This window comes from Hypanus sabinus, chromosome X2 (genome assembly GCF_030144855.1).
Source record: "Hypanus sabinus isolate sHypSab1 chromosome X2, sHypSab1.hap1, whole genome shotgun sequence".
Lineage (NCBI taxonomy): Eukaryota > Metazoa > Chordata > Chondrichthyes > Myliobatiformes > Dasyatidae > Hypanus > Hypanus sabinus.
This window is the reverse complement of record NC_082739.1, coordinates 3,917,294-3,941,384: the sequence shown is the minus strand read 5'-3', so window position 1 is coordinate 3,941,384 and position 24,091 is coordinate 3,917,294. Positions and strand designations below refer to the sequence as shown.

Below are 24,091 nucleotides of genomic sequence, written 5' to 3'. Positions count from 1 at the left end.
TCTGGTCTAGGAGTCTGGGAGCAGCCTGTGCTGACTAACCACAAAATAAACCCCCACCATTCAGGGCAGGCCCTCTTTTTGCTATTACCATCAGGCAGAAGGCATAGAAGCCTTAGGACCCACACACCAAGTTCAGGAACAGTTATTAGCCTTCAATCGTCCATCTCTTGAACCACCATTGATAACTTCACTCACTACTACACAGAACTGGTTCTACAGTACAACATAGAACGTTACAGCCCTTTGGACCTGCGATATTGTGCCAACCTTTTAACCTACTCTAAGATCAACCTAACCCTTCTCTGCTACATAGCCTTACATTTTTCTATCATCCATATGTCTATCTACAGTCTTATTTTCAAGAACTATTTACAATTCATGTTTTCAGTATTATGGTTTGTTTGCTTGTTTTGACTTATTTTTGATTTAACTGTTTGTAAGTCTTTGCTTATACATCGTTTTTCATAAATTTTATTCTATTTGTTAATTTTCCTGTAAATGCCTTCAAGAAAATGAATCTCAAGGTAACATGTACATAATTTGATAGTAACAACGTCCTTCTGCCTACTGCAGCTCACTGGGCTTCTTAATGACTAGATTTTCCTCCAGTTCCCACATTATGATTTGTGAAGAGCTAAGATACTGAGAGTGGTTGAGGCAAGTAAAAAAAAACATTTAAAAGGCGCTTGGATAGACACCTAGATGGTAAAATATTAGATGTAAATGGACCAAACACAGACAAATGGGACAACGTAGATGAACATTTTGGTTGGGCTGAAGGGCCTGTTTCTGTGTTGTATTGCTATGTGGTTCTATAATGTTACTTTGAAATTTGAACTTTGAAACAGAAATTGAGATCTGGGGCAGCACTGAGTAACCAAGAGCTTTGTGTTTCAACCTTCAGGCACCCAGGAAGGAACTCCAGAATGGGGTGATCCGGGGCTACCAGATTGGCTACCGGGAAAACGGCCCTGGCAGCAACGGGCAGTACAGTATCGTGGAGATGAAGGCAACAGGAGACAGCGAGGTATATACACTGGACAACCTGAAGAAGTTTGCCCAGTATGGCGTTGTTGTGCAGGCATTTAACCGAGCTGGCACCGGACCGAGTTCTTCTGAAATCAATGCTACAACGCTTGAGGATGGTAGGTCAATCCAACATAATGTTCTCTGTCTGAATCAGAATCAGGTTTATTATCACTGACATGCAGTTTGTTATGAAATCTTGTTGTTTCGCAACAGCAGTATGGTGCAATACAATAAAATTACAATAAGTTACAACAGAAATATAAAATAATACATATGTAATGCAAAAAGAGAGCAAAACAGTGAGGTTGTGTTCATGGGTCCATGGACCATTCAGAAATCTGATGGCAGAGGGGAAGAAGCTGCTCCTAAAATGTTAAGTTTGCATCTTCAGGCTCCTGTACCACCTCACTAATGGTAGTAATGAGAAGACAGATTGTCTCAGATAGTGAAGGACTTTCATAATGGATGCCACCTTTCTGAGGGATCGCCTTTTGAAGATTAGTGAGCTGATCTCGGAGACTAGTGAGCTGAGTTTACAACTTTCTGCAGCTTTTTCTGATCCTGTGCAGTGGCCCTTCCATACCAGGTGGTGATGCAACCAGTTAGAAAGCTCTACACAGTACATCTGTAGAGATTTGCTGGATTGTTTGGTGACATGCCAAATCTCCTCAAACTCCTTATGAAATATAGCTACTGATGTGCCCTATTCATAATTGCATCAATATCTTGGGCCCAAGATAGATTTTCAGAGATGTTGACATCAAGGAACTTGAAACAGCTCACCATTTCCACTGCTGATCCCTCGATGAAGACTGGTGTGTGTTCCCTCAATTTCCCTTTCCTGAAGTCCACAATCAATTCCTTGGTCTCACTGACATTGAGTGCAAGGTTGCTGTTGTAACACCACTATCTAACTGATCTAACTCACTCCCATATGCCTCCTCATCACCATCTAAGATTCTGCCAACAACAGTTGTGTCATCAGCGAATTTGATACTCACACTTTCCAAGCTCATTGAGAGATACCAAACACTGTTGACACAGTGGTACAGTGAGGAAAATCACTGCCTCACGGCACCAGAGAACCAGGCTTCAAACCTGAACTCAAGTGCTGTCTCTTTCAAGTTTGCACATTCTCCCTGTGACTGAGTTTCTCCTGGGTGCTCTGGTTTCACAGATTTGTGAAGCCATACTTATCCTATCATGTTTGTACCAACCATCAAGAACCCCTTCATGCTAGTTCTGCCCTAACATGTGTTAATCTCTCCACTCCTTTCTCCTCTCCTTTCCATATCCTGCATATCACCAATGGGGGATTTTACAGTGACCAATTAACCTACCAACCCGCACCTGGATGAAACCCATACAATACAGGAGAATGTACAACCACTTAGACAGCACCCAAGGTCAGGATTGAACTCAGGCTGGAGCACTGAGCTTCCAGCCTGACATTCTCCCATGTCCCAATTAAGTAGCTATTGTAAACAGCCCTGGTGTGTAAGTGGAGTCTGTGAGGGGTTGATGGGAATGATGGGATGATGGGTTACAAAGAAAACTAGTGGGAAAGTGAGATTGCATGAATAGGAGAGGAAAGGTTCAAAGGTTCATTTAATATTAGAGAATGTATACTGTATACAACCTGAAATTCATACTCTTCATAGACATCCATGAAACAAGAAACCCCATTGAATGAATGATAGAAACATTGAACCCCGAAGCCCCTTCCCTTCCCTTCACACAAGCAGCAGCAAAGGCATTGAACCCTCCCCCATCCCCACTCACGGGGGATTTTCTTCACTCGGAGGATGGTGAAAGTGTGGAAGAAGCTTTCAGTGGAAGTGATGGATGCCGGTTTGATTTCAACACTCAAGAGAAATTTCCATAAGTGCATGGGTGGAAGGAGTAGGAAGAGATATGACAAAGGTGCAGATCCTAGAACTGGGCAGAATAACATAGACTAGATGGACCAAGGGGACTGTTTGTTCATGCTATGACTATTAGCTCCACCCCTGCAGGGTGATTTGTAGAAAGAATTCAAGTAAGATTGAAAAGAGTTGTTGGAATAATGGTACGGCCTTATTGGAGTTGGTCTTTGCTGTGATTGGCTCCATTGTGGATCTGATGGTTGCGATCACAGCCTGTATGTAAAAAGGATACTCCTACTCATTCCGCTGCTGCCCCTCCCACATATTCATTCACTTGAAACTCTTGGGTGGGAGATGCAGGTGGGTCGGCAGATTGATTTGAGAATTCCCTTGATTTCAGACATACTCAATGGGCCGAAGGGCCTAATTCTGCTTCTATGTCTTATGGTCTTGTGCTCCTGTTGAGTGTAGGATCCTCATACAGGAAGCATAGGAAATAAATTCTTGAAAGAGCTGAAAACTGATTCTCACCCATTCATTACAGAAGTGGAAGTGCATTATGGGCATAGTCATCCTCAGAAACAGGACACCTCCATGTGTTGATAAGAAAACATTGCAATGAGTAAACACAGCACCCCCGGCATTTTTTTTGTATGCGATCACTGACAATTTATGACAAGCTATAATTTTATTTCTGGTGTAAATGTAGGATAGCGAAGCCCATCTGATATTTGCCTCTTTCTCATCCTAATTGTTTTGTAACAAAGAAGCACCAATCAGCACTTACAAAATCTCAAAATCCAAATTACAGTGGATCTGCCGTCTAATTAAACTGATGTCAGCCTGGATTTACAATTCAATGATCAGTTTTTAATGAGTGTAGCACCCTGTAATCTCCTAACACCGTCATCAGGCACGCTATCTCTTAAGCCTGTTATCAGCACAATTCAGCACAGTATAATTGATGTCACACTATTCTAAGGCATAAAGAGAAGGAAGATTGCTTTGCTACTAAACACTTGCAATGACAGAAGAAAGAACTCTTGGTTCTTATGACAGAATTACATAAATTACTGCTCAATGACTGCCTTAGCTGGTAGTTTGATTTTGGAACAAATCGACATACTTCTGGCTGTGTCCAGCTGAGTGGGTTCCACGGCTGCAGATGTGTAGATGTAATGCCAGCCACGAACTCACATGCATATGTTTTGTTTCACCTCTGCCACTCTCCCCCCACCCCATTCACACTTTCCCCACTGCTCTCCTTCCCCTCTTCCCCCGCTCTGACCCCACTCCTCCTTTTACCTCTCTACTACTCCACGTCTAATATTTACCCCTTCCCCCTCGACTTTGCTGCCCTCTATCTTCCTACTGTCCCCTTTCACCGTGCCTCCATCCTCTGGTTCCCACTCCTTCCCTACCTCTCTGCCTCACCTGTACATTTCTTTTCCTTTCCTTCTCACTGTTTTACACTCTAAGATCATAAGACCGTAAGACGTAGGAGCAGAATTAGGCCATTTGGCCCATCGAGATGTCTGATTGATTATCCTTCTCAACCCATTCTCCTGCCTTCTCCTCATAACCTTTGAAGCCCTTATTAATCAAGAATCGTTCACCCTCCAGTTTAAGTATATCCAATGACTTGGCCTCCCCAGCCACTGTGGCAATGAATTCCAGAGATTCAGCACCCTCTGGCTAAAGAAATTCGTCCTCTTCTCTGGTCTAAATGGATGTCCTTCTATTCTGAGACTGTGCCCTTTGATTTGCCCTAGACTCCCCCACTATAAGAAACATCCTGTTCATGTCCACTCTATCCAGGTGTTCCCCCCTACTTTGCAGCCTCTCTATCTCTCTACTCTTCCCCCTTTCACCATGCCTCCATCCTCTGCTTCCCACTCCCTCCCTTCCTCACTTCTAGTATACTACATTATTTTTCATCATTCTTCTGCATAACCATTTTCCCAGAGCCAAAATGGCTAATACGAGGGGGCATAATTTTAAGCAGATTGGAAAAAAGTATAGGGGGTATGTCAGAGGCAAGATTTTCACACACAGCAGTGGGTGCATGGAATGCCCCATCAAGGGTGGTGGTAGAGGCAGATACATTAGGAGCATTTTAAGAGACTCTTAGATGGGCCACACTGATGATAGAAAAACGTAGGAGGGAAAAGTTTGATCTGAGAGTAGGTTAAAGAGTTAGATAGCATTGTGAACTGTTCTGTGCCATACTGTTCTATCTTCTAAGTCTCCCTTTTCCCTCTCTGTCTCATTTCTTTTGTCCTTTTTCATTTCTTCTCCATGCCTCCTCCTATCACCTTGTCTGCCCTCTCCCTTAAGGCCTTCTCCCTCTACTTCTTCGCTTCACTACCTGTTCTCCTCTTCCCCTCACTCTCTGCTGTCATAGAAACCCTACAGCACAATACAGGTCCTACAGCCCACAAAGTTGTGCCGAACATGTCCCTACCTTAGAAATTACTAGGCTTACCTATAGCCCTCTATTTTTCTAACCTCCATGTACCTATCCAAAAGTCTCTTAAAAGACCCTATTGTATCCGTCTCCACCTCCGTTGCCGGCAGCCCATTCCACGCACTCACCACTCTCTGAGTAAAAAACTTACCCCAACATCACCTCTGCACCTACTCCCCAGCACTTTAAACCTGTGTCCTCTTGTGGCAACCATTTCAGCCCTGGTTAAAAGCCTCTGACTATCCACACGATCAATGTCTCTCATTATCTTGTACACCTCTTTCATGTCTCCTCTCATCCTCCATCGCTCCAAAGAGAAAAGGCTGAGTTCACTCAACCTGTTTTCATAAGGCATGCTCCCCAATCCAGGCAACATCCTTGTAAATCTGCTCTGCACCCTTTCTATGGCTTCCACATCCTTCCTGTAGTGAGGTGACCAGAACTGAGCACAGTACTCCAAGTGGGATCTGACCAGGGTCCTTTATAGCTACAACATTACCTCTCAGCTCCTAAATTCAATTCCACGATTGAAGGCCAATACTCTGTACGCCTTCTTAACCACAGAGTAAACCTGCGCAGCTGCTTTGAGCTGGACTCGGACCCCAAGATCCCTCTGATCCTCTACACTGCCAGGAGTCTTACCATTAATACTATATTCTGCCATCATATTTGACCTACCAAAATGAACCACTTCACACTTATTTGGTTTGAACTCCATCTGCCACTTCTCAGCCCAGTTTTGCATCTTATCGATGTCCCTCTCCTCTTTCTCTCCCTTGTTCTTTCTCTCCCCATCTCCCTATGCCTCTTTCTGACCCAGTTTTTCTCTGTCTCTCCCCCTCCCTCTCCCTTCCCCTCTTTTCACACTCTCTTTCGTGTGTTCTCCATCTTTGTCTATCTCCCTCTCAATTTTTGGGTAAATTCTCAGGTTCTGGAACCTCTTTACTTTTTCTTCCTCTCCCTCTCTCTCCCCTTCCCCTCTCTCTCCCTCTCCCTCATTTATTCTCATTCACATAAATTCTCTGTCTCTGTCTCTCTCTCCCACTCTCTTCCACCCGCTTCTCTGTCTCACTCATTCTCACCACTTTATTTCTCCCCTTCCCTGCCCTTTTCCAATATTCTTCAATCTGTTTCTCATTCCCTCTCTCAATTTCTGTTTCACCCTGTCATATTTTTCTCTCTGTACCTTTCTCCATCCTGAAATCACTTCATCCATCTTATATCGAGAGAGTTCCATCGGCTTATTGAGTTTATGCTAGCTCTATCAGTCAATCACCCTGCAACCTCTTCCCTCCTATGTGTCCAACATTCCCCTGATTCTCCCACCATTTAAACTACCCAAGATGTGGATGAGTTGTCCAAACTCCATGCAGATAGCACCAGAAGTCAGGATTAGACCCAAGTCACAGTAACTGCGAGACACTAACACTACCTGATGCTCCATTACATCACCCATGTTGGAAAGCAGGAAGCTGTGGGATGCCACAGAGAACAGTGCTTGGTATCATTTGTTTACAATCTACAAAAATGAATCTAATGAAGGGAATTAGTCAAATGAAGACACAATTGTTGAAAAAACAGATTTGGTGGGGTGGGGAAAGTAAGTGGTTAGGAACACAAAATGTCTACCAAGGTAAATTATGGGTGTGTGCAAATATTGGCAGAAAGATAGTAAAGTGAGAAAATGTGTTTGGTCAATGGGCAGTATGGCAACATAACGCTTTACAGCGCCAGCGATCGAGGTTCAATTCCCACCACTGTCTGTACATTTTGGTTGATTGATGGAGAAGGTCCTGAGAGGCAGGATTTATGAACATTTGGAGAGGCATAATCTGATTTGGAATAGTCAGCATGGCTTTGTCAAATGCAGGTCGTTTGATAAGGTGCCCCATGCAAGGCTTATTGAGAAAGTAAGGAGGCATGGGATCCAAGGAGACATTGCTTTCTGCATCCAGAATTGGCTTGCCCACAGAAGGCAAAGAGTGGTTGTAGACGGGCGGGTCATTCTGCATGGAGGTCGGTGACCAGTGGTGTGCCTCAGGGATCTGTTCTGGGACCCCTTCTCTTTGTGATTTTTATAAATCACCTGGATGAGTAAGTGGAGGGATGGGTTAGTAAATTTGCTGATGACACAAAGGTTGGAGGTGTTGTGGATTGTGTGGAGGGTTGTCAGAGGTTACAGTGGGACATTGATAGGATGTAAAACTGGGCTGAGAAGTGGCAGATGGAGTTCAAACCAGGTAAGTGTAAGATGGTTCATTTTGGTAGATCAAATATGATGACAGAATATAGTATTAATGGAAAGACTCTTGGCAGTGTGGAGGATCAGAGGGATCTTAGTGTCTGAGTCCATAGGACACTCAAAGCTGCTGCACAGGTTGACTCTGTGGTTAAGAAAGCATATGGTGCATTGGCCTTCATCAATTGTGGGATTGAGTTTAGGAGCTGAGAGGTAATATTTCAGCTATATAGGATCCTGGTCAGACCCCACTTGGAGTACAGTGCTCAATTCTGGTTGCCTCAATACAGGAAGGACATAGAAAGGGTGCAGAGGAGATTTACAAGGATGTTACCTGAATTGGGGAGCATGCCTTATGAGAACAGATTGAGTGAACTCAGCCTTTTCTCCTTGGAGTGATGGAGGATGAGAGGTGACCTGAAAGAGGTGTACAAGATAATGAGAGGCATTGATCGTGTGGATAGTCAGAGGCTTTTTCCCAGGGCTGAAATGGCTAACACGAGAGGGCACAGGTTTAAGATGCTTGGAAGCAGGTACAGAGGAGATGTCAGGCAAGATTTTTACACAGGGAGTGGTGAGTGCGTGGAACGGGCTGCCGGTGACGGTGATGGAGGTGAATACGGTAGGGTCCTTTAAGAGACTCCTGGATAGATACATGGAGCTTAGAAAAATAGAAGGCTGTGGGTAAAGCCTAGGTAATTTCTCAGGTAAGGACATGTTCGGCACAGCTTTGTGGGCTGAAGGGTTTGTGCTGTAGGTTTTCTTTGTTTCTAGGTTTTCACTGTGAGTGCGTGGGTTTCCTCTGGATGCTTAGGTTTCCACCCACTTTCCAAAAACATATGAGTTAGGGTTAGAAAGTTAGAAGCATGCTATGTTGATGCCAGAAGCGTGGTAACACTTGCAATCCAGCACTTCCTCAGACTGTGTTGATCATTGACGCAAATGATGCAATTCATTGTACATTTTAATGCTTCAATGTACATATGACAAATAAAGCTAATCTTTAAGGTCTTTAATTTTTGGAACAAAAAATTAAAATATTGGTTAAAGAGAGACTACTGATGCACAGAGTGGTCTGAGTGACCTTATCCATGTTCAGCAGGTCATTAGAAAAGTGAATCCAAAAGTAAAAACAGAAGAAGCAGTTCAGGTAGAGTTAACATTTCAGGACAATCCCCTATCATTAGAGTGCTGTCCTTAATTGAAAAGAGGATTAGGTATAAATGTGGCAAAGTCCTGCCACAACTGAAGAGAGCATTGGACAGATTTCAAGTGTTGTCTTAGCTACAGTTTAGATCTCCTTATTACAGAAGGGATATACCAGCATTGGAATCGTTCCAGGGAAGGTTCACTGGAATTTGGTTGAAGATTTTTCCCCCCGAGGAGCGATTGAGGAACTTACCGAGGAGCGATTGAGGAACTTAGGACAGCACTCATTGGGGTTTAAAGGAACAAATGTAATTTTAAATGGATATCTCAGTGCAAATATTGTGTGGATGATTCCTCTTGTGGGGGAATGTAGAAGGAAGCATAATTCAGAAGAAGGGAGGTACCTATTTAAGGCTGAGACCAAAAAAAACAAAAGGCCATTATAGCAGAGAGTGGTTAAGGTGGACAGTGTTGCTATAGTGAGACAGTGATTAAGGCTGTGCTGGTTGGTTCAAGTACCGAATGGTTGAAGGGAAGAAGCTTTTCTTAGACCTGGTGGTGTGGGACCTCAGGTTTCTCTACCTCCTGCCTGATGGTAGCTGTGAGAAGATGGCATGGTTCAAATGGTGACAATATTTGATGATGGATGTTACCTTTCTGAGACAGTGATGATGAGGAAGGATGTTCCAGTGACCTATTCAGCCGAATCCACTACTCTCTGAAGCTTCTTACATTTCTGCACAACTGAATTGCCGTACCAGATCATGATCCCACCAGCCGCGAGGAACTGGAGCTTTCCTTATGATCCTTCCTGAATACTTATTATGAAATGCCGAGAATCGGAGGGGGACAGGTCTATGTGGAAGAGTGGTGGAGAAATGCAGCTCCAAAGCTCATCCTGTTTCAACTGAGCATTAAATAGATTATTTAATTGGTTAATAGTCTGCTTTAGGTGATAATTTAACTGTATGCAAATTGAAGTAATTAAAGCACCCTATCAGAACGTCAGATTTTAAGTGTACTTGGTAAGATTATTCATAGTTCTGAGGAATAGTGAAAACACGTTTTCCACAGCGATACTGCCAGTTAACCCTTCTTTGATCAGTAGCCTCTTCTCTGGCTGTTCTTTAGTTTCAATGATTGATAACGGAAAGGAGGGAAGGGTAGAAGTTTTGTGAGAGGGAGGGGGAGGCAGGGAGAAGAAAATTGGAGCAGAGGCAGGCCACTCGACTTACCATTCAATCTGATCATAGCTGACCTGTTCCCATGCTTCATTTCTTTTGTGCCAATTCCCCATAGCTCTCAATTCCTCGATCTTTCAAAAATTTATCCACCTCTTCTTTAAGTAGTTCTAGTGATCGAGACTGCACAGCCTTCTGTCTTAGGGAATTCCAAAGATTCAACACCATCAAGTGAGAGAAATTTCCTGCCCACATTGGTTGTAAATGTCCATCCCTTTATCTTGTAACTTTGACCCGTCTTTGAGATTCTCTCATTGGTGGAAACATCCTACATACTACCTTAGAATCTACCTTTTTACCCCTCATTTTTCAAAGATCACTGATTCAACTTACTTAATCACAAAGAGGGTGGTGGAGAAGGGAAAAGGAAGCAGGGAAGGGTAACAGGTAGGTGGTAGGATCTTTCCTGAGGGAGATTCTGGACATTCAGATTCATTTATTGATCACATGTACATCAAAACATACAGTGAAATGTCTTGTTTGCATTAACAATCATCACAATCAAAGATGTGCTGGGGGCAGCCCGCAAGTGTTACCACATGTGTCGCCATCCGATGCCAAAATAACATACCCACAATGCTCAGCAGAACAGCATAGAACAGGTCCTGCTAAAGGGTTTCGACCTGAAACGTCGACTGTACTCTTTTACTAGATGCTGCCTGGTCTGTTCCTCCAGTGTTTTGTGTGTGTTGCTTGGTTTTCCAGTATCTGCAGATTGTTTCTTGTTAATTACGAAGGCTTTTGGCATACTTGCCCTCAGAGGCTGAGGCATTGAGAATTCACATTTGGAATCATCTAGCAACTGTACAAAACATTGTTTAGGCCACACATGGGGGTATTGCCTACATTTTTGTTTGCCACATTATAGATAGGATGTGGTAGCATTAGAGAAAGTGCAGAAAGATTCATCAATATATGACCTTTATTACAAGAAGAGATTGGACATGCTAAGTATCGATGGAATTATTCCTAAATACAAGAGATACCGCAAATACTGGAAATCCAGAACAACACACTCAAAATGCTGGAGGAATTCAGCAGGTCAGGCAGCATCTATGGAAATGAATGAGCAGTCAATGTTTATAAACAGACACTGACTGTTTATTCGTTTCCATAGATGCTGTCTGACCTGCTGAGTTCCTCCAGCATTTTGTGTGAAATAATTTCTAATGATTTCAAATTATTTATGTATCTATGTGATGGGAGATGGTGTGGGTTGCAAGAGGGGTAGTTAAATGTCTTAAATCAAAAGTTGAGTTCATTGTCATATGCACAAGTACATAGAATTAGGGCATCACAATAGCATAGTGGTTAGTATATTGCTATCACAGCTATTGGACCTGGGTTCAATTTCACCACAGTCTGTAATGTCCTTCTATGTTCTCCTGTGACCACATAGGTTTCCTCCAGGTGCTCTGATTCTGCCCCTCTCCCACATCACAAGGACATACAGGTTATTAGGTTAATAAGTCACATGGTTGTAATTGACCAGAGTGGGCACATTGGGCTGGAAAGGTCTGTTACTGTGCTGTATCGCAAAAATAATTTTTTTTAAAATATGTCTGCATGGATGCAAAAAACAACTTCCTTGCAGTAGCATCATGTGCACATAACATCATAAGATCAGCATTCACAAGAAAGAAACATAAATTGAACTCAAATCATACACAGATCTACAAGAAAGTACAGAAATAGAACGAAGAATAGTGGTCTATTTTAGTGAAAACTAATGAAAGTGCCCATAGTTAGATAGCCCGAGAGTTGCCAAGGGATTGGTTGAGTAGGGATTGGAGGAGGGAAATGCAAAGATGAGTGTGCCAAGAGATACTCACTGAATTGCACAGCAGTGAGGATTGTGCAAGGTGATTGGGTTATTAAGAATATGTATGGTGTGTTGACCTACATTAGTTGGGGGTAAAACTGTGGTAAGACTACACTTAGGATATGGTGTTCAACTCTGGTGGTCTCATTATAGGAAGGATATGCAACATTTAGAAAGGGTGCAGAGGAAATTTGCCAGGGTGTTGTCCGGATTAGAAAGTATGTTGTATTAAGATAGGTTGAGCAAACTCGGGTTTTTCCCTTTGCAGGAAAGGAGAATGAGAGGTGACTTGATAGAGGTGTACAAGATGATAAGAGGCATAGACAGAGTGGGCATCCAGAGACTTTGTCCTAGGGTGGAAATAAGTAAAACAAGAGGTATAATGTCAGAGGTAGGTATTGTACTCAGAGGGTGGTGAGTGCATGGAATTCCCTGCCAGGGAGGCAGATAGCTTAGGGGCATTTAAGTAACTCTTAGATAGACACACAGATAGAAAGAAAGAGGGTTAGATTGATCTTGGAGTAGGTTAAAAGGTTGACCCAACATCATGGGCCAAAGGGTCTGTACTGTATGTTCTATGTCCTTCAAGTATCTGCCAGTTCTCAAAGTTCTTTCCCATTCACCTACTTGGGTTGCAACATTACGCCAGAGTCTCGTCTGCTCACCCACGTGGATGCAGCAGGTCTGAAACAGGAGTTCTCCATGGTGTGACAGCCTCGGTCTATGTCACTAAATATCAGTTTATCTTGTCACAATCACATCAATGTTTGTAGAGCCTTGCTGTGCTCACATTAGCTGCTGTGTTTTCAATGTTACAACTGCCACTGTCTCACTGGATGCAAAACAGACTCAGACACCCAGAGAAGGCTGTAAGGTGATGAATGAATACACATCTTTATTTTAACAAGAGGAAAAATTGTTGATGTGGCTCATGAAGCACTTGAGTGAATATTTTGACATTTTAAGGTGGAAGGGGTTGGCTGTGGATTGCTGTCAAGAACTTGTTGAGGTTGAAGGGGACAAGAATATACTGAATATGATCACTGAACAGCACTTTCCTTGACCCATATATCCCTCTCAGTTATCAAGGGGATAGAAAGAGCTTGCACCTGATTTATTTTAATTCTGTTCTACAAATGTGGTTATTGATTTCTCTTTCAGAAAAAAATCAATCGAGATGGTTCAGAGTTTTGACTCCTGCCGCGATTGATGTACAAATATGATAGCAGAACAGGGATGTGTAAACAAGCTGGTGGGCTGCCAGAAGTGTGATTAATAAAGTAGTTAGTGGTTTTGTTTGCTGCCAGCAAGTCATCGCTGTGCTTCACCATCTTAAACTCATTGGGTCTGTTGGTATTCCGTGCTCTATTGTTAAATTAGGAAGCATGTGTAATCAGGAACTCCAAAAGATTAAGATTAGCTTTGTGTTTACAGCAAAACATCCAGTGAAGTGCATCATTTGTGTCAAATCAAATCAGTGAGAATTGTGCTGAAGGCTGCCCACATAGCATGCCCACCATTTACCAACTCTAACCATACGTCTTTGGAATGTGGAAGGAAACCAGAGCACCTGGAGGGAACTGAGATGGTCACCGGGTGGAACACAGATCCTTACAGATAGCAGCAGGAAGTAAACCTGGGTCACTGGAATGTGGGAGGAAACCATAAAAGTTCCTTATGGACAGCAGTGTTTGCAGGCACTGTAAAGCGATTGCTCCCATCCTATCCAGTTGAAAGTTAGCATAACAATTTCATTTAATGACTGAACATCTGAACTGCCATTCAGCAGTTAAGATGAGAAGAAATCTTTTCACCCAGAAGGAAGTGGACTATTGAAATTCTCTACCCAAGGGGCAGTTCAATCACTGAAAACATAAAGAGATTTTTAGATGTTAGGTATTTAGAAATATTGGCATTGGTTTATTGTTGCTACATATATGGAGATGCAGTGAAAATTTTAAATTTTGCAAGCCATCCGTACAGATCATTTCAAAACCATAAGTACTTGAGGGGAAAGCAGTAACAGAATGAAGAATAAGGTTAGTGTTGGAATGAATAAACGTAGTGTGAATATGAGGTTAGAGAAAAATGTCTCTGAGGTAATGGATCAGCCTTGAACTTAATGAATGCATGAACTGAATTGAAGACTTGAGTACCTGAGTTAAAAGGAGAGTTTGAGTAGGTTAGGACTTTATTCCCTAGAGTGTAGGAGAAAGAGGGGAGATCTGATGGAAGTATACAATATTATGAGGGACATAGAAAGGGTAAATACAAGCAGGCTTTTTCCACTGAGTTTGGGTGAAAGGTGAAATGTTTAAGGGAACATGAATCAGAATCAGGTTTATTATCACCGGCATGTGTCGTGAATTTTGTTGACTTAGCAGCAGCAGTTCAATGCAATACATAATAATATAGAAAGAGAAAAAAATAAATAAGTAAATCAATTATGGTAGTGTATATATGTGTATTAAATAGACTAAAAGTAATGTAAACAATACAAATAATATATATTAGAAAAATAAGGTCATGTTCAAGGGTTCAATGTCCATTTAGGAATCGGATGGCAGAGGGGAAGAAGCTGTTCCTGAATCGCTGAGTGTGTGCATTCAGGATTCTGTACCTCCTTCCTAATAGTAACAGTGAGAAGGAGATATGTTCGGGGTGAGGAGTTTCTTAATAATGGATGCTGCCTTTCTGAAGTACTGCTCCTTGAAAATATCATGGATACTTTGTAGTCTAGTACCCAAGATGGAGGTGACTAATTTTACAACTTTCTGCAGCTTCTTTCGGTCCTGTGCAGTAGCCCCTCCATACCAGACAGTGATGCAGCCTGTCAGAATGCTCTCCATGGTACATCTATAAAAATTTTTGAGTGTTTTTGTCGACATAACAAATCTCTTCAAACCCCTAATGAAGTATAGCCGCTGTGTTGCCTTCTTTAAAACTGCATCGACATATTGAGACCAGCTTAGATCCTCAGAGATCTTGACACCCAGGAACTTGAAACTGCTCACTCTCTCCACTTCTGATCCTTCTATGAGGATTGGTACATGTTCCTTCGTCTTACCCTTCCTGAAGTCCACAATCAGCTGTTTCGTCTTACTGACGTTGAGTGCCAGGTTGTTGCTGTGACACTACTCCATAAATTGACATATCTCACTCCTGTACGCCCTCTCGTCACCACCTGAGATTCTACCAACAATGGTTGTATCGTCAGCAAATTTATAAATGGTACTTGAGTTATGTCTAGCCACACAGTCGTGGCTATAGAAAGAGTAGAGCAGTGGGCTAAGCACACACCCCTGAGGTGCACCAGTGTTGATCGTCAGCAAGGAGAAGATGTTATCACCAATCTGTACAGATTCTGGTCTTCCAGTTAGGAAGTCGAGGATCCAATTACAGAGAGAGGAACAGAGGCCCAGGTTCTGCAACTTCACAGTCAGGATCGTGGGAATGATGGCATTGAATGCTGAGCTATAGTCGATGAATAGCATCCTTTCATAGGTGCTTGTGTTGTCCAGGTAGACTAAAGCTGTGTGAGGAGCCATTGAGATTGCATCTGCGATAGGCAAATTGCAATGGGTCCAGGTCCTTGCTGAGGCTGGAGTTCAGTCTAGTCATGACCACCCTCTCAAAGCATTTCATCATTGTCGATGTGAGTGCTACTGGGTGATAGTCGTTAAGGCAGCTCACATTATTCTTCTTAGGCACTGGTATAATTGCTGCCTTTTTGAAGCAGGTGGGAACTTCTGACCATAGCTGTGAGAGGTTGAAATGTTTGGCTCAAACAGAAGGCAGTTTGTCTGCAGAAGAATTGGAGAGCACTGCGTGGATGAATACTCCCGCCAGTTGGTTGGCATAGGTTTTCAGAGCCTTACCAGGTGCGTTGTCAGGCCTTCCACCTTGCAAGGGTTCATTCTCTTTAAAGGCAGTCTAACATCAGCCTCTGAGACAGCGGTCACAGGGTCATCAGGTGCAGCAGGGATCTTCACAGCTGTAGTTATATTCTCCCTTTCGAAGTGGGCATAGAAGTCATTGAGTTCATCTGGTAGTGAAACATCGCTGCCATTCATGCTATTGCAGGAAGTAATATCTTGCAGTCCCTGCCAGAGTTGACATGCTTCTGATGTCACCTCCAGCCGCATTTGAAGTTGTTTCTTCGCTCTTGAAATAGCCTTCTGTAAGTCCTACCTGGCTTTCTTGTACAGACCTGGGTCATCAAACTTAAATGCCACAGTCCTGGTTCATTCACGGCTTTTGGTTTGGGAATGTACAGGAAGTCTTTGTAGGCACACACTCATCAACACAGGTTTTAATGAAGTCAGTAACAACTGCAGCATACTCATCCAGGTTCGAAGATGAATCCCTAAATACAGTCCAGTCCACCGATTCAAAGCAGTCCTGTAGGCGTTCCTGTGTTTCCCTTGTCCAAACCGTCTTTGTCCTCACTGCTGGTGCTGCAGTCTTCAGTCTCTGCCTATACTCAGGGAGTAGAAGTACAGCCAGGTGATCAGACTTCCCAAAAGTGAGGGCGTGGAATATCACAGTAGTCATTCTTGATGGTGGTGTAGCAATGGTCCAGTGTGTTGTCTCCTCTGGTAATATGAGTGATTTGAGTGGCAGTTATTTAGTAACATTTTCAAGCTGGCCCCCAAAATGATGGTGAATTTATCAGGGTATGCTGTTCTGTGTATGCTGATCACATTGCTCAGGTTATCCATTCGTTGGATTGAGGGGAAGCTGAGGCTGGTGCGAGTGTGGAATGAGTTGCCAGTGGAAGTGGTGGATGCAGGGTTCGATTGCAACACTTAAGAGAAATTTCAACAGGTACATGGATGAGCGGGGTATGGAGGGATATGGTCTGGGTGCGGGTCAGTAGGACTAGGCAGATTAATGGATGGGCCAAAGAGCCTGTTTCTGTGCTGGAATGTTCTATAATTCCAGAACAAAAGAGAGTCCATCATAGCTAAATGGCCTACTCTTGCTTATGTTTCTTGTGACCTTATCTGCCTTGAACACAGTTGGATATGCCAGGTCATTTCCAGATGCTCATCAAATGCTCTGAGCTTGTAGTCACCTGAGTTTAGAAGAATGGGGAGAGGAATCTCACTGAAACCTATTGAATATTGAAAGGCCTGTATAGAGTGAATGTGGAGAGGATGTTTCCTGTAGTGGGGAAGTCTCAAATTAGAGGGCACTGCCTCAGCATGTGATGTCCATTCAGAACAGAGATGAGGAGGAATTACAGTTCTATGCAAAAGTCTTAGGCACACGCAAAAAAATTCTGTAAAGTGAAAGAAATACTGTAAAAAAAATAATGAAATGTTAAGTTTCTAGATATCAAAATAATTGCTATAAACCACACTAAAAATAAACTAAGTCGAATCAGTGTATAGTGAGACCGCCCATTCCTTTGAAACTGCCTCAATTCTCTTGGGTTCACTGTCGTACAGTTTAATAAGAAAATCAGCTGACAGGTTGTTCCAAGCACCTTGGAGAACATGCCACAGTTCTGCAGACACTGGCTGCCTCGCTTGCTTCTGTCTCTCCAGGTAATCCCAGGTAGCCTGGTGATGTTGAGATCAGGGCTCTGTGGAGGCCATGTATTCATTGCAGAACTCCTTGTTCTTTTCGCTGAAGGTAGTTCTTTGACCTTGGCCCTGTGTTTGGGGTCATTGTCCTGCTGCAGAATGAAGTTGGGACAGATCAGATGTCTCCCTGATGGTAATGTGTGATGGATGAGAGTCTGATTGTCCTTCTCAGCATTGAGGATTCCATTAATTTTGACCAGATCACCAACTCTATTTACAGAAATGCAGCTCCAAACCTGCAGGGAACCTCCTCCGTGCTTCACTGTTGGCTGCAGACACTCATCCACGTGGTGCTCTCCAGCTCTTCTGCAGACAGACTGCCTCCTGTTTGAGCCAAACATTTTCACTCTTCAGTCTAGAGCATTTGCTGCCACCGTTCAGCACCCCAGTCCTTGTGTTTTTGCACGTATGTGAGTTTCTTGGCTTTGTTTCCACTTCAGAGGAATGGCTTTTTGGCAGCAACTCTTCCATGAAGACTACCTCTGACAAGACTTCTCCGGACTCTGGAGGGGTGTACTTGGGTTCCAGTGTTTTCTGTGAGTTCAGAGATGATAGCAGTGCTGTACTACTTCTGATTTAGAAGGGACGTCAGTTTGATGTATCTCTCATCTGCTGCACTACGTTTCCGTGGCTGACCACTGCCTTTCTGGTCCTCAACCTTGCCAGTTTCTTTGTGCTTCTTCAGGAGAGCTTGGACAGCACATCTTGAAACTCCTAGCAACACACACAAAATGCTGAGGAACTCAGCAGGCCAGGCAGCATCTATGAACAAGAGTGCAGTCGACGTTTCGGACCGAGACCCTTCAGCAAGATGAGGTGTCAGAGCTAGAAGGTGGGGGGGGGGTGTAAGAAACACAAGGTGATAGGGGAAACTGGGAGATGAGGAGGGGTGAAGTAAAGCGCTGGGAAGTCGATTGGTGAAAGAGGATGAGGAATAGAGAAGGGGGAACCATTATTGGAAGTTCGAGAAATTAATGTTTATGCCATCAGGTTGGAGGCTACCCAGACGGAACATAAGGTGTTGCTTCTCCAACCTGAGTATGACCTCATTATTACAGTAGAGGAGGCCATGGACTGGCATATCAGGATGGGAATGGGAGATGAAATTCTTTTTTCTAGTAGATGGAGCGTAGGTGCTCAGCGAAGCAGTCTCCCAATCTGTCAGGTCTCACAGGAGACCACACCAGGAACACCAGACACAGTATACAACCCCAACAGACTCACAGGTGAAGTGTCAGCTCACCTGGAAGGACTGTTTAGAGCCATGGATAATAGTGAGGGAGGAGGTGTAAGGGCAGGTGTAGCACTTGTTCCGCTTGCCAGGAGGGAGATCAGTAAGGGGAGGTGAATGGACAAGGGAGTCGCGTAGGGAGAGATCCCTGCAGAAAACAGAAAGTGGGGTGGGGGTGAGATGTGCTTGGTGGTGAGCTCCTGTTGGAGATGGCGGACGTTATGGAAAATTTTGTGCTGGACGCGGAGGCTGGTAGGGTGGTAGGTGAGGATGAGAGGAACCCTATCTCTGGTGGGGTGGCAGGGTAGGGTGAGGGCAGATGTGCGTGAAATGGAAGAGGTGTGATTGAGGGCAGTGTTGATGGTGGAGGAGGGGAAGCCCCTTTCTTTGAAGAAGGAGGGCATCTCCTTTGGTCTAGAATGAAAAGCCTCATCCTGAGAGCAGGTACAGCAGAGATGGAGGAATTGAGAGAAGGATGGCATTTTTATAAGTAACTGTTACATCTTTCTACCAGACGTAGATTGAACGACTGCTTTAAAGAGCACCTTTGCTCCATCTGCAAAAAAAAGTGGGATCTCGCAATGGCCACCCATTTTAATTCTATTTCCCATTCCCATACCAACAAGTTCATCCATGGCATCCTCTATTGTCGCAATGTGACCACACTCAGGTTGGAGGAAAAACACCTTATATTCCCTCTGGGTTGCCTCCAACCTGATGGCATGAACATCAATCTCTCGAACTTCCAGTAATCCCCCCTTCTCTATTCCCCATTCCCTTTTTCTCTCTCTCACTTTATCTCCTTGCCTGTTTATCACCTTCCTCTGGTGCTCTTCCCCTTTTTCTTTCTTGCATGGCCTTCTGTCCTCTCCTATTAGAATCTCTCTTCTCCTGCCCTTTATCTTTTTCACCAATCAACTTCCCAGATCTTTACTTCACCCCTCCCCTCTCCCAATTTCACCTATCACCTTGTGTTTCTTCCTCTCCTCACCCACCTTCTTGCTCTGACCCCTCATCTTTTTTTCTCCAGTCCCAATTAAGGGTCTCGGTCTGAAACATCAATTGTGCTCTTTACCGTAGATGCTGCCTGGCCTGCTGAGTTCCTCAAGCATTTTGTATGTGTTATTTGGATTTCTAGAATCTGCAGATTTTCTCTTTGATCTTGAAATAAAACTCCTGTCTGCCATGAAATTTCTGCTTAGGAGAGACCTTGCTAATGCAGGGTGACCATCTTGTGTCTTGTTGCTATGCTCACTTTTGCCATGGTGAAAGAGTTGATGATTTGAAGGTTAAACAGTCACACCCTCACCTTTTTCGTTTGGTTGTCCTTTGCACAGTTTGATTCCTTCTCCACCCATTTCTGTTTAGTTCATTCAACTCATTATATTATTGACCATTAATCTCCTGCTTGTTATCTCTGTTTAATCATGTACTGGGTTATATATCTACGAAGCCATCAAGTTTTTATCTAATAAATGGTCTATTACTTAATATGTTACTTTCTTTAATGAAATACAAATATTTGTCTATACCATTTAATTTTTGGGAACATTTATGTTTGTAAATCTAAAATTTGCTCTTATCTACTGACACACTAATAGAGAAGACAAAAAATGAACATCTAAAACAAAATTTATATCAGAAATCTAGGGTGCCTAAAGCTTTTGCACAATACTGTACTTTAGCTGAAGTGTGGTGAATCTGTGGAATTCATTGCCACAGATGGTTGTGGAGGCCAAGTCATTGAGTATATTTAAAGTAGAGTTTGACAGGTTCTTGTTTGGTCAGGGTATCAATGGGAAGAGGGCAGGAGAATGGGGTTGAGGAGGATGATAAATTAGTCATGATAGAATGATGGAGTAGACTCAATGGGTCAAATAGCCTACTACTGCTCCTATGTCTTATTGTCTTATCGTCTCTCTTTGGTTTCAGAAGAAACAGGAAAAGGTTGTACACTTTATCATTAGAGCTGTTAAACGGAGACCTCCTTAGAAGTCTGTCTCATCTTTTAACTATATGCCGGACAAAGCCAAGCTGTGAGAGCTTTGTATCAGGATGCCCTTAATGAGACAAACAATTCAAACTGGTTCAGCTCTGTATCCTGCAGCCAGGCAAATGTTATTAATTGATTCAACCATGCATGTAAACCTGTTGATAACCTGTATTAAACCATCTGTGTCGATATTGGTGACCATCTGTCTTTTAAGTTGATGGTGTGCAACTGGACAATTCTTCAATCCCTCCAACAGGATGAAATTGAGGATATAAAGATGCACGTATGCTGTGATTCTGAGCAGAAAATGACCATTTGCAGAAGATAGATAAAAAGGAGTTTTCTGAAAATGTGATGAGACATAGAACATAGAAAACCTACAGCACAATACAGGCCCTTCAGCCTACAATGCTGTGCCGAACATGTACTTACTTTTGAAATTACCTCGGGTTATCCATAGCCGTCTATTTTTCTAGACCCTATGTATCAAACTCCAGATGTGTTCATCAGACTCCCAGTCAGGAAATTCTGTAGAGCAGTGAGAAGTTTTCTGACTTTACCTAATTGAATTTTGGCAAACATCTGTCGCATTTTCTGGTGCACTAGTCACACAGTTTGTAGAGTACACAGTTGTACGTTTGTACAGGCCCTTCAGCCTATGGTGCTTATTCTAGCCCTATTTATAATGATCCCATTTACTCTTTACCACATTCTGTGCCCTGGCAATTCAAGTGTTCGTCTGGATCCTTCAAACTTCCCAACTGTTTGTTCCAGGTCCTCGGGGTACCACACAAATGCACAAACATGCGCTACTCTCACACAACCACACATGCAGCTGTACATGCACACCCATGCAGCTGTACATGCACACCCATGCACCAACACACATATGTGTTTGCACATTGGGCAGACATGCATACAGTATGCATGCACAACACATACACACATGCAATCACACAAATACATATGCACACATTAACACACACAACATACACATCCACACACACCACAGGCATATCTGCCTACAGACACACCATCTACACAAGAACACAAACACACAGGCACACGCACACCCTTGCATCCACACATGCACACTCACGCGAATGCACGCACACACACTCCCAGATGCACATACACACACATAAACTGCTGGACATCCAGATTCACATCAGCATGACATAATTTCATTAGACCATAAGATATAGGAGCAGAAGTAGGCCATTTGGCCCATCGAGTCTGTTCCACCATTCAATCCTGGGCTGATCCAATTCTTCCAGTCATCCCCACTCCCCTGCCTTCTCCCCATAACCTTTGATGCCCTGGCTAATCAAGAACCTATCTATCTCTGCCTTACATGCACCCAATGACTTGGTCTCCACAGCTGCTCATGGCAACAAATTCCACAGATTTACCACCCTCTGACTAAAGTAATTTTTCCACTTCTAAAAGGATGTCCTTCAATCCTGAAGTCATGCCCTCTTGTCCTAAAATCCCCTACTATGGAAAATAACTTTGCCATATCTAATTTGTTCAGGCCTTTTAACATTCAGAATGTTTGACTTCTGTTGCACAGAGTTATATAGCACGCAGGAAGCTATAATAGGTATCGCCTTGCACACCAAAGGAACTTCTTCCAAGCAAGCTCTTAAATATTAATGATTGACCCCCCACCCTCATTTCTGTTATCCTCAGATTACCGTATCAGCTCCCGTATGACCCAGGGTCCAGAAGAGGTTAGCAAGAATGATCCTGTGAATGAAAGGGTTAATACATGAGGAGAATTTGATGGCTCACGGCCTGTACCCACTGGGATTTAGAAGAATGAGGGGGATCTCATTGAAACCTACCAAATACTGAAAGGCCTAGACAGAGTGGACATGCAGAGGATGTTTCCTTTAGTTGTAGAGTCTAGGACCAGAGGGCAGAAACACAGAATATAAGGATGTCCCTTTAGAACAAAGGAGGAATGTCTTTAGTCAGAAGCAGGTCAATCTGTGGAATTCATTGTTATGATCTGCTGTGGAGGCCAAGTCATTGGGTACATTTAAAGTGGAGGTTGATAGGTTCTTGATTAGTCAGGATGTCATAGATTTTGGGGTTAAGACAGGAGAATGGGGTTGAGAGAGAAAATATATCAGCCTCAGTTTTTTTTTAAATTTTCTCTCCATTTTGAAAATAGTCAACCCTTTCATTTCTTCTACCAAAGTGCTTGACACAGTATTCCATCTGCTGTTTCTTTGCCCATTCTTCCTCACAATCTGTCTAAGTCCTTCTGCAGCCTCTCTACTTCCAGAAAACTACCTGACCCTCCACCTATCTTCATATAATCTGCTTGCAGCAAAGCCATCAATTCCATCATCCAAATCATTGAAATAAAACATAAAAAGCATCGGTCCTGACACAGAACACCACTAGTCACCGGCAGCCCGGCAGAAGAGGCTTCTTTTATTCCCACTCCTGCCAATCAGCCACTGCTTTATCCATGCCAGAGTCTTCCCTCTAATACCATGGGCTTATAGCTTGTTAAGCAGCTTCATGTGTGGCACCTTGTCAAAGACCTTCTGAAAATCCAAGTACACTGCATCAACAGATTCTCTTTTGTCTACCCTGTTGGTTATTTCTTCAAAGAATTCCAACAGATTTGTCAGGCAAGATTAAACCTTGAGGAAACCATGTTGACTATGGTCTATTTTATCATGTGCCTCCAAGTACCCGGAGACCTCGTTTAAACATTTAAATAATTGACTCCAACATCTTCCCAACACTGAGGTCAAACTAACTAGCCTATAGTTTCCTTTCTTTTGCCTCTCTCCTCCTTGAAGAGTGGAGTGACATTTCCATATTTCCAGTCTTCCAGAGCCATTCCAGAATCTAGTGATTCTTGAAAGATCATTACTAATGCCTCCACGATCACTTCAGCCACCTCCTTCAGAACCCTGGGCTGTACACCATCTGGTCCAGGTGACTTATCTACTTTCAGACCCTTCATTTTCCGAAGACTCTTCTCTGTAGTAATGGTAACTTCATGCACTTCATGGCCCCTGATAAAGGGATGTTGTTCATTTGGGTGATTGTCATGAATTCCTTATTGTTTGATGATGGTTAGATTGCATTGATTTCATTTTAGAAAGAAATCTATTGAGATGGTTCAAAGTTTTTGCCACAGCTGATGTATAGAAGTTAAAGCAGGAGTAGAGTTCTTCTTTGTTTAATGACGATTAGTTTGGTTTGTAACACTGACAAGGTTTGCTTTGAATTTTCATTTGTCATTTTGCTCTGTCTCTCAGTTCCCAGCCAACCTCCAGACAACGTGAAAGCTGTGTCCATCTCATCGGATGTCGTCACTATTGTTTGGTCACCACCTCCACGTAGTACTTTGAATGGAGTATTGAAGGGTTTCCGTGTCATTTACTGGTCCGTGCACCAAGATGGAGGTTAGTTTCTGGGTCCTAATCTTCAGCTAA

General features: G+C 43.1%; 1 protein-coding gene across 3 annotated transcripts in view; it reads left to right on the top strand.

Annotated features, from left to right (window-relative positions):
• dscaml1 (Down syndrome cell adhesion molecule like 1) overlaps positions 1 to 24,091 on the top strand; it is a 676,237-nt gene that overhangs the window by 501,311 nt on the left and 150,835 nt on the right. For all 3 annotated transcript variants that reach the window (XR_009509068.1, XM_059956821.1, XM_059956822.1), the window contains 2 exons: positions 905 to 1,145; positions 23,915 to 24,061. Coding sequence is in view for 2 of the 3 variants with exons in the window: in XM_059956821.1 (XP_059812804.1) it covers positions 905 to 1,145; positions 23,915 to 24,061 (388 nt within the window). In the remaining variant the exon portion in view is untranslated. The remainder of the gene's footprint in view (positions 1 to 904; positions 1,146 to 23,914; positions 24,062 to 24,091) is intronic.